Raw genomic sequence first — 11,340 nt, 5'->3', positions numbered from 1 at the left:
TATATATATATATATATATATATATATATATATATATGGTTAGGCTATAGTGAGATTGTTAATTTTCATGAGAAGTGAAACTAATGAATAAATCAATATATAATATTGACTAAGGCAATATAAAGTGTTGAATAACAATATTCAATAAATGAATAAAGTTTTTGCTCCTTCTAAGATTCGAACTCAGGTAAAAAAAATCTCCCCCAGGTAAATATCAGCCATAAGATACATTAAATCAACACCCACAAATCAATCTAACATCTCACCATATATGAGGGATCTCATTGGAACCATTTCCTATATATATATATATATATATATATATATATATATATATATATATATATATACAGGGAAGGGCTACCGTGAAAACAATTCTTAAAATAAAAATAAAAATATTTTTCAATGTACGAATTTTATGTAGAGCACGTATGAATTCATCTAACAATGTTACGAATTGTGAAAAATAAATTTTTGATACCTTTAGGATTCAAACTCAGGACCACGAATTCATCCAACAGGGTTACAAATCAACCGTAGATCTTCATGATCTAAGGGGGCTGAAAATTGTTTATATTTTATATTTTAAGAAGTGTTTTTATTTTAGCCCTCCATATATATATAAAATATATATAGGGAGATGTTCAAATAAGAACCAATAAATAAAATAAGAATGGAGAACCATCTTAAGTCATTTGATCATTAAGATCTACGGTCGATGCATCATCTTCGTTGATGAATGCAGAACCTGGGTTCGAATCCTGAATGGAGTAATTTTTTTTAATGCAGTAAATTTAATAGCGGATGCATTAATTTGTGTAGCAGATGCAATAATTTTAATGGTTCGCATGTTGTCACGAATATCCCAGGAAAAACCTACATATCTAATTACACATAAAAATCTCGCAAAATACCAGAGTTTGTACTTAGCGAGATACTGTAACACGACAAGTAACAAAAAACCAGTAACATGAACAAACACACAAAGTGGTAACCCAGTTCGGTGATAGAGCACCTACGTCTGGGGGGCCTTGTCTAGGAAAAATGAATCACTATGAGAGATTAAATTACATCAGGACTTACATAAGACTCAATCTTCTATGCCTCTATAATTTTCCAAAATCTCAACACTAGTAAAACGCCAAATAATCTTCTATGACTCAATCTTCGTGTGGTTGATGCAAGCGGTGGTAGTATGCCTTTGACATGCCTATGACCATTTGGGTCCGCTAAGCCATAATGCGTTCTGGGCATACCCGCACAACTACAGCTTCATGCGGGGAATCTACCAGGGTAGAGGGAGGAGGGGAGTACACCTCCACCTAATATGAATGGCGTGGATGAGGGCTGGTGAGCTTGTGCACGTGACACCGTGACAATGGGGGCACATCTCACTGATCAAACGGCCTATAACCAATGATACATGGGCATAGCGAATATCCTTGAACCTGTGAGCGATGACTGTGCCCAAACTAGACGAGACTATGCAAGAACCAAGTTGCTTTTATTTTTACTTTTTCTTTTGTTTTATTTCAGGTTCTTTGTTCTCAGGGCTCTGACCAAAGCGTGCTCAACGCTCTGACCAGAGCCCAACCCAAGTGATCGATAGTGACATTTGTGACAAGAGAGAAGAATACACCAACTCCTCGTGAGATCGACCTTATACTTACTGCTAGCGGAACCTAGCTGTTGGCATAGGAAAATACAAATTTATTTTGTCCGAGGTCTTGACGATGGCTTTGGCAACACTGTTTGTTGATTCTTGAATAGTATGAGTGACTTTGTTCAAAACACGAAAACTATGACCTGACTTGGTATATCCAAGAAAGATAGCTTCAGAGCTTCATCATCCAACTTTTGTTTCTGCTTTTGATCATTAAGTATATAACATGTGCATCTGAAGGTATGGACGTGCTTGATGCTGGGATTCATTCATTTCCAGATTTCATAGGGAGTAGTATCGGTTTGGGCTTGAGATAAACTCTATTTATGATATAGCATGTCGTATTCGTGGCTTCAGCCCAAAGATTAGTTGTCACCGCTTTGGCTTTCATCATCGTTCTCACCATATCTTGTAAAGTACAATTTTTCATCTCAACGACTCCGTTCTGTTGTGATGTTTTAGGAGCATAGTACTCATGGATAATTCCTTTGTTAGCACAAAAGGTATCAAATTCGAAATTCTCAAATTCTCTGCCATGATCACTACGAATTCGTTTGATGGGCAACTCTTTATCAATCTCAAGTGTATGACATAAAGTACGAAATTTATCAAAGGTTTCAGACTTATCTTGCAAGAACTCCACCCATGTAAAGCGAGAGAAGTCGTCAACGCAAACAAAAACATAACGTTTTCTGCCCAGACTCTCAACTTGCATCGGACCTATCAAATCCATATGAATCAGTTCTAGAACCCGAGAGGTAGTTATCTTGGTAACCTTTTTGTGACTGGAGTGAGTCTGTTTACCAATTTGACATGGGCTACAAACATCCTTGGAGTTAATTTTCAAACTTGGCAGACCACGAACAACTTGAGTCTGTAAGAGTTTCTTCATGTTGCTATAACTGGTATGGCCAAGACGCTGATGCCATGTTATAATCTGAGTGTTGTGTGCTTGAAAACAGGTGACATCTGGAATCACCACATAGCAATTGTTGCTTGAATGTTTACCAGTAATGAACTCTGTATCTCCATTCGTAACAATACACCGAGTCTTGTCAAACGAGACATTCATATTGTTTTCACAAAGTTGGCTGATACTAATGAGATTAGCCTTCAATCCTTCTACCAGCATAACATTTTCCAACCATGCAAGACCAGGTACATGTAGAGTTCCAGTACCAATAACCTTTGGTTGAACACCATCACTGAAAGTCACACCCTCATCAATTACCGAATGAATGTCTGTCAGAAGTTTTCGGTTTCATGTCAAGTGTTTAGAACATCCGCTATCAAGATACCACTTTTCTTGAGAACCTGACCAAAGTGAAGTATGGACAACATAACTTCTGTGATTTTTAAAGTTTGATCTCCTTGAACTTTCGAAATTTGCCTTTCGATCAACAATAAGGAATCTGCATCTTGTCTGATATGGCCACGTCTTTGACAGTAATGACACACATGAACAAATAAGGGCATTGGATTTCTGTGTGGTGGTAAGTTTCAATAAGCTGCCGGAACCACATGTTCATCTTCTTTGCCAGGTTTTTGAATTTTGTGAGGTTTCTGAGTTTGTTCCTTAGGGATCCACTGATTCTTTTGAAATCCAATCCCGGCTTTGCTTTTAGAGTTCTGACCAGCCTCCAAAATCTCATCAAGTTTCTCAGTGCCTGTCATCATCTTCACAAGTTTTTGATGATGTTCCAACTCCTCAGCTTTAAGTTTAATGGCCTGATGTTGAATGTTGATGTCTTTTTGAAGTTTATCGACCATCAGTTTTAACTCATCACATTCTTTGAGACGACAAGGATCTGTTTAACTCCAGAACATCCACACACACTTTTGATGCATAATGTCATAATTTTTTGCAAGATAATCCTCATCTTATTCATCCGTATCACTGTCAGTGTCTTCTGAGCTAGTGACTGAATCAGTTGCTGAAGTCTGAACACAATGGTTGTATCATAAGTATCACTTTGGGTATCCAGAGCTAGAGGATCAATAGAATGATCCAGATGATGTAAGGCTTTGATCTTGGCAAAGAGAGCAATTGGTTCTTCATTAGAGTCACTTCCACTGTCACCAGTCTATTCGTCACTCAGAAAAGCATTAAAGGACTTGTTATGCTTCTGGAGTTTCTTTAACGTGTTCACACATTTAGCTTGTATATGACCAAAACCATGGCACTCGTGACATTGAATGTCCGATCAGTAGGAAGGTCTTTTATCAGTCTGAGTAGAGTTTCCAGAGACGTTCTTGGAATTGATGAATTTTTTTGAATTTTCACTCTTTTTCTTGAACCTGTTGAAAGCTTTGCCAAAGTTCTTGGTGAAAAGAGAAAATGATTCCACGAGATCATCTTGATCATCATTAGAAGAGTTGGATTTCTTGTTACTGGATTGCGCTGCAAAAGCAATACTCTTCTTTTTGTCAGATTTGTCACTTCTGAAGTTCATTTCTAACGTCCTTAAAGATCCCATCAATTCCTTGAGTTTCATATCTGAAACGTCTCTTGCCTCATCAATAGCAGTAATCTTGTAATCAAAATGTTCGGGAAGAGAACGCATTAATTTACGAACTAATTTTTCTTTAGAAATTCTCTCACCAAGAGAAAAACTCTCATTCGCAATGGCCAACAGTTTAGCATGAAATATGCTAATGGTTTCATTCTCCTCCATTTTAAGCTCCTCAAAACGAGTGGTAAGTTGCTGCAATCGTTGCTTCTTCACTTTAGAGTTACCTTCGTAGGTGTTAAGAAGGACATCTCATGCTTCCTTCGCAGTGACACACATGGATATAAGAGTGAACACCTCCATAGTAACAGTTGTTTGGATGGAGTAGAGAGCTTTCTGGTTTACATTAGAAGCATTAAGTTCTTCAGTAGTCCACTTGCTTTTAGGTTTTTCAGCACCATCTTCGCCTTTAGGAACAATCCAACCAATTTCAATTGCAGTCCAGACCATCTCATCCACCGAGCGAATGAAGGACGTCATGCGCATCTTCCAGTAGGCATAATTAGTGTCATCAAGTAGGGGCGGTCGAGACACAGATCTACCTTCCTTGGCCATCGAACACAAACAAACGCAGCAAGACAGGTAGTACGAACCCAGAAACAAAACCTATAAAGCAGGTAACGTGCTTTGATGCCAATTGAAAGACCTATCTGTTCAAATACACATAAAAATCTCGCAAATACCAGAGTTAGTACTTAGCGAGATACTGTAACACGACAAGTAACAAAACCAGTAACAGGAACGAACACACAAAGTGGTAACCCAGTTCGGTGATAGAACACCTACGTCTGGGGGGCCTTCCCAGGGAAAACGAATTACTATGAGAGATTAAATTATAACAGGACTTACACAAGACTCAATCTTCTATGCCTCTACGAATTCCCAAAACCTCAACACTAGTAAAACGTCGAAAGCTAGATAACACTAACCTTCTAAGTGTGTACCCCGACGAACACACTTACTCCCTTACAACCACAAACTTCAACTCACAATAGAGACAAACGAAATTACTTTGCTATCGACAAGAGTAAAAGCAAAGTAAGAAATACTAGAACATAAAAACAAATCTATGATGTTCTCTCAACAAAGCATGTTGCACTCACAAACTGCTCGATAAAATGCACAAGAAGCGGAACCTGACTTCAGGAAGAACTCGACTTATATAGAGTAGAAATCAAGGACTTCTTCTTCAATTAGAACTCGTCCATAATAAGCTTTAATTCGATCCAATAGGTATAAGAAGTCTATTTTGAAAATATCTCTGACAAGGAATCGAGATCTTCACTAATCTTTGTACTTATCCGCGAAGGTATCTTCTAAAAATATTCTGGTGTAGTTGGTAACACATCAATATCTCTGACGGTATCCACGAATAACCAAGTGACTATATAAATGACAATAAAAGAATAGAGTAAACAAAACTCTAACAAATACGTCTGTTCATCAAAATTATTGACATGTTGATCAAAATTTGGACACTAGGTTTAGGATTGATCATATACCGTTAGATTATTTTAATTGAGTGGATCATATTGTTTCTCCTTTCTAATAACATTTACATTTCTTCATTGAACATTTTCCTACACATATATATGATCACAAAGCAAATCAAACAGTACAATTACATAAGTTAAAATATATATTGATTCACTGTACCATAGTTAATATATTAGTCAAGTGTAAGAATGTTGAGAGTGGCAGCCAACAATTTCTTGTGGAGAAGTACGTATTTGGTGAGATCTCTTGCCATCACAACATCTTCTCCAGTTTTGTTCTCTGCTTTTTCTTCGAAATTGCTGGCTTTGAGCTGAGAATCGCAGAGTTCGACACTGGAGAAGCCAGCCATGATGAACTTTTGAGCATCTGGATAAGAATGTGAGGAAACAGCGTCGTTTGCATCCTCAATCAAATCGTCGAGAGAATTGTATTGTTCCATGCAATCGGTAAGAGCAGATTGAAGAAATGGACCCACGTCTGGAACTGCGCTTATTTTTTTTATAGCTGTCGTGATGTTCTCTGCGTGATTTTCTACGAACCTGCACTCCAATCATCTTAAATAAATCAACTTTCAAAGATTTCATAATGCTAAATTCAAATTTGAGACATTTAACAATATATATTAACTACTTATGGGTGATTCTATTCATAGCCTCCATTTTACTCCTCATAGGCTCATAGCTATCTCTTTAAAATAATAATAAAAATTAATTACAAATTTACTACTTTACCCTATAATTCATAACCCCATTTATCATTAATTTAGTTTTGTTGTGTAGCCCCGCAGAAGATAAATTGAAACACCACGCAACTACAATCTATTATCTATGAGGAGATATAATTTGATTGTCGTATTATGGGGAAAAAAATGAGATGATTAGGAAAGTTAGAAGAAGAAAAAAAGCTTATTGAGTTTTAAAAGCAAAGAAGGAATCAAAGATGAGAATTGAAAAAGAAAAATCAGATAGCTAATTTTTAATCCTAACTTATCCTTTCTGGTTTGTTGGACTCGATCTAGTAGGGATATGATTAGAAAGTCAGAAAGTGAAGAAAACAAGTAGATGGTTGAACATGATGCATAATTTTATTTACATTTTACAAGATTAATTTTGGATTTGTGCAAAACTCGTCGTTATTAGAAATAGAATTATAAAGTTAGAAAATAAAGAAAAACAGTAGATGACTGAATATAGCTTTGATCTTTTGTTAATGAATGATTTGCTTCTTCAACGTCTGCAATTCTTTTTTTTTCCTCTAGCGGCTATTCCAATGGTGACGGAATATATTTTTTGGGTTTATTTTGTTGTACTGGACGAAGCTATTATTTAAGTATTGATCGGAATTTTAAATTTAAATTACAAGGGCAAAATAGTATAGTTACTATAATTATTAATATTATTTTTAAATAAAAGGCTATAGAGAGTAAAATGGAGGCTATGAATAGAATTACCCACTACTTATATACACACTTTGGAAAGGTTTTTTTGGTTTCGGTTTGTTGCGGATGGGATCCAATGTTTGATTCATATTTTTTTTTATTATCATATCTCACTGTTATATCTATTATTTTAATTATATTTTTATAAAAATAAAATTTATTATAATATTAGGAAGTATACTTGACTTTTATTTGATAAACGTAAATAAAAAATTTATATACTTAACTTTGAATTTGTCATCTTTAACAATAAATTATTAACTAATAAAAATATAATTATATACTTTAATTGAATGGAATAAACTCTGGTTAATAATTATAAAATTAAATTAAAGTAGTGCATACAAAATTAAAATTTAAGAGAATTGTATTGAGGTATTCGTGTTGATTTTCTTGCTCACTTCGCAAACTTTATAGATACAAAAAATTTGTTTTAATTTTTAATTATTTCTTAGCTTAGCTAATTTCGAGTTGAGTTTAATATAATATATAGGTATAAGAACAAAAAATAAGGGGTTTGCACTGGGCTCAAACCTATTGCCCCTACATGAATCCGCCCATGGGAGCGTTTATAGAATACTTTTATTTTTATTATTAGAATTTTTTTAATACTATTCTTACAATGAGATATGTCAAATAAAATTAGTTCAAATGATGGTATTAGATAAAAATTATTTAGGATCTTGGGATATTTCAAATTTTCATTTAATCATAATAAATAATATGGATTAGCTAATATTGTTTTTATCTATCTAAATTCTAGACTAATTCTCGAAAGAAAGAGCCCCTAAAGATATAAATTGAGTTTGAAATTGACAATGGCACACACATACATATATATACACCATATAGAGTGGTTTAGATGATTTCAAATATATACATTACAAAATAGAAACAAAGTCTTTAAAACATAAAGATTTATCGTGGTTCCTTATTTGCTGAATGAATTCGTAGTATAAAGTTTAAATTTTCATAGATGGTGAAAAATCTATTTAATCAATATTTTCATGAGGAATTGATATTGTTTATAACATATTATTTATAATGATTGGTGGAAACATATTTTATATGATGGAATGTGTACCTGAGGGTGAATAGGGCGAGGGCATTAGCATCAGCCTTTTGATCCGGCGTGGCAGATTTCAGGGTTGATACGCATTCCGATTCGTCGCCGCCGAGGCTAACGCCGTCGCATGCGGCCTGGATCAGAGCATCGCCGGAGAGCTTCGATATTTTCTGGCCGTGGTGGAATTGGGGCCGCGCGGCGGCGACGAGACCGAAGAGGAGTGCCAATAGGAAAACCGATTTGCACAACATTTTGCTCATGAAATTTCGATTGCTTTTACTCCTCTTTACAAATCGTATAATCTTTTTTCCCCTTCCCCTGTTTTCTGCTGTTCAATCACGAAAATGACAAGCAAGAATTTGCTTAAAATAGATTTGTGTTTTTTCATGTATGAAACTATTAGGTTGAAAATGAACGGATGGAAACCGAGATTTAATTTGCTCCTTCAGAACAGGTTTGCCTCAAAATATTGGGTTCGTTAACTTTTTTTTTTTAATTGTTGGTGCTATATAGATATATATGCTAAAATCAAATTAATGAATATAAAATAAAACCTAAAAAATTTAAAAATAAATACAATTTATTTGTGAAATATTTGGAATATATATCAAACATTCCCTACATCCCATGCTGTGTAAACACAATTGAATTTATCGTGCAAACTCCAAAATTTAGACCTCCAAATTTTGCAAGATGTAATAATATCATACTCAAATCATGTTGATTGTCATTATATAGACAATTAGTCTTGTATTTTCGGATGTTCATATAGGATTACAAATAATGTATCAGTCAGTGTCTTTGGTAGATCTGGTACTTTGGCTGTATGATACAGTCCAACGCGAATTTCCAGCAGCATTGCGATTTTCCAGCACAATATTTCTAATTGTTCTCTTATGGATATATTTCGTATTATATCAGCAGTATGCAAGAATTGTTGTTGGATCACAATTAGAGATAGATCAAGATCATCCAAGCAGAGTCCTGATCGAGCTAGAACTCATGTTTTCTTCTACGACTAGGAAGTGATTAACTTGGGCTACAACAGAAGATTGAAGGCATGAAGTCTATAAAAGGAGGCTATATTTCGTTCAACATGGTTGGGGAATTTCATGCTTAATATCTCTCGCGATGTAGTCGAGAATTTTATTCCTGCTAGGTGTCCCCTCAGACTTTTACAGTCTGTAGTACTTTCACTGATATATTACTTTTATTTCCTAGCAGAATAGTACTTGTGAGTTATACACTTAAGCGTACATTGTAAAAGAGTTACTCCCTCCGTCCCGGCCAAGGCGATACATTTGGTTTTCGGCACGGAATTTAAAGAGTTGTAGATTAGTGTTTTAAGTGTGTAATAATAAAGTGATAAAGTAGGAGAGAGAAGTTAATAAAGTGATAAAGTAAGAAAGAGAATGTAATAAAGTGATAAAGCAGGAGAGAGAATGTAATAAGAGAATACTTAATTAGTGTTAATTAAGTGTTTAAAATTCCTTATTTTTGCCAAATATAGAAATGTATCATCTATGTTGGGACGGCTCGAAAAGGCATATGTAGCATCTTGGGTGGGATGGAAGGAGTATATACTCTTCTTTATTGTTGGTTCTTGTTTCTCAAGGGATTAGGTGTGTCTAGGAAGTTAGTTGTTGTCTAGCTTTCAGTTATTCACCGTTGATCAGGTTTTGGGAAGATGTAGAGACTAAATAAGAGGGTGTCTTATTGTGTAAGTCCTTGTATATCTTAACTTCATATAGTGAATAATTTTCCCTGGGCGATGCCCCCCCCAGACGTAGGTTGTTTAACCGAACTGGGTTATGATTCTTTGTGTGTTTCATCTTTTGTACCCACATTGACTGTTACCACACATCTTACCATATGTTTTATGGATTAGTCATTCTTTCGATAATAATAATATGAAATCTAAAATCAAAATATTTATGAGATTAAAAAACAATCCTAGATGGTATACCTTATCACAAATAATAATTATTACTCCCTTCGTTCCAACTTTCACTTTTTGGTTGTCCCACATTTTTGTATTCATTTTGATTTTTAGTATAAATAGGTGGGACCCTTGCTCCACTTTAATTGTTTTAACACTCACATAAAAGATGAGACTCTTATTCCACTCATAACACACACAATCACTTTATTAAAATATGTGTTAATCTCAAATGGATACTAAAAGTTGGGATGGAGGGAGTATTAGATTAGATGGGCCTCAAACAATGTGACAAACACAAAAATACCAAATCAGAGAAAAGTATTCTCCTCCAAATCTGCGTGTGCGTGTATGTATATCCAATACATTAAAAAAAACCAAAATATATGAATAATCCAAATTTGCGTCTGCATGTATGTAGAGGTGATAATCGGTCTAATTATGATTTAATCGAATTGAAATTTTTTATTAATCGAAATTTTCCAAATTCAATAATCGTAACCGGAACCGAATAGTAGTTTGATTAATCGATTAATCGATTCGCTTAATCAATTAATCTAAATTAACTGAATTTCAGAAAAAAAAAATCAGTTGCAGAAATATTCGTAACTAAGCATCTTTTCGTAAGTAATAATTTTGCTTTTCGATCAAGAGAAAATGATTGATGAAGTCTTTCGTAAACTATGCATATGTACGAATAAATTTAACAGGTATTGGCAAGTTAAAAGGTGTACCCATAGTAATATTGTTCGATACTGGAGCATCGCATTCTTTTATTTTCCATACTTGTGTCAATATATTGGAACTGAACATAGAGCTTGCTCCACAACATCTAAGAGTAACCACACCCATAGGCAGAACTACTACGGTTTCACACGTGTGCCCTAACTTAGGATTCGAGTTAGGATCGATTAAGCTTAAGGCTAGAAACTTGAGATTGATGCCTATGTGGCACTTGGACATCATTTTGGGGATGAATTGGTTAGAGGAAAACCATACGACGATACAATGCAAGGAGAGACGAATATCATCCCAGCCTCCTCGCTAAGAACCTACCTCCTTCATTGGCATTGAGGGAAAATGGAAAAAGATGCCCATCATCTCGGCACTGCGAGCCAGGAAGCTCTTACAAAGAAAGGATACAACCGCGTACGTTGTATATCTGAACCAGAGTGAGGAGTCTAAGGCGAATATATATGACGTCCCAGTCGTGCAAAAATATGAAGA

At 35.0% G+C, this 11,340-nt stretch overlaps 1 protein-coding gene across 2 annotated transcripts; it reads right to left on the bottom strand.

Annotated features, from left to right (window-relative positions):
* Positions 1-4,962: 4,962 nt before the first annotated feature.
* Positions 4,963-8,654, bottom strand: LOC131007283 (uncharacterized). 2 transcript variants are annotated; one of them, XM_057934429.1, is made up of 3 exons: positions 8,193-8,579; positions 5,830-6,209; positions 4,963-5,557 (listed from the first exon to the last, which is right to left on the bottom strand). In XM_057934429.1, exons 1-2 carry the CDS (start codon positions 8,432-8,434, stop codon positions 5,843-5,845), a joined length of 609 nt encoding a protein of 202 aa, XP_057790412.1. In that variant the 5' UTR covers positions 8,435-8,579; the 3' UTR covers positions 4,963-5,557; positions 5,830-5,842. The 2 variants fall into 2 exon arrangements, with proteins under 2 accessions (XP_057790412.1, XP_057790413.1); XM_057934430.1 differs by lacking the exon at positions 4,963-5,557 and having other exon boundaries at positions 5,683-6,209; positions 8,193-8,654.
* Between the last annotated feature and the right edge of the window lie 2,686 nt (positions 8,655-11,340).

Source organism: Salvia miltiorrhiza, chromosome 1, assembly GCF_028751815.1.
Source record: "Salvia miltiorrhiza cultivar Shanhuang (shh) chromosome 1, IMPLAD_Smil_shh, whole genome shotgun sequence".
NCBI lineage: Eukaryota > Viridiplantae > Streptophyta > Magnoliopsida > Lamiales > Lamiaceae > Salvia > Salvia miltiorrhiza.
Note: the sequence above shows the minus strand (reverse complement) of the source record. Positions and strands in the feature narration are given on the sequence as shown.

What these genes read in the sequence shown, in the direction of transcription:
- LOC131007283 (XM_057934430.1), bottom strand. Translation starts at nt 8,434, where the DNA reads ATGAGCAAAATGTTGTGCAAATCGGTTTTCCTATTGGCACTCCTCTTC. An exon ending in CTCGCCCTATTCACCCTCAG is followed by an intron (nt 6,210 to 8,192) that starts GTACACATTCCA and finishes ATTGGAGTGCAG; the next exon opens with GTTCGTAGAAAATCACGCAG.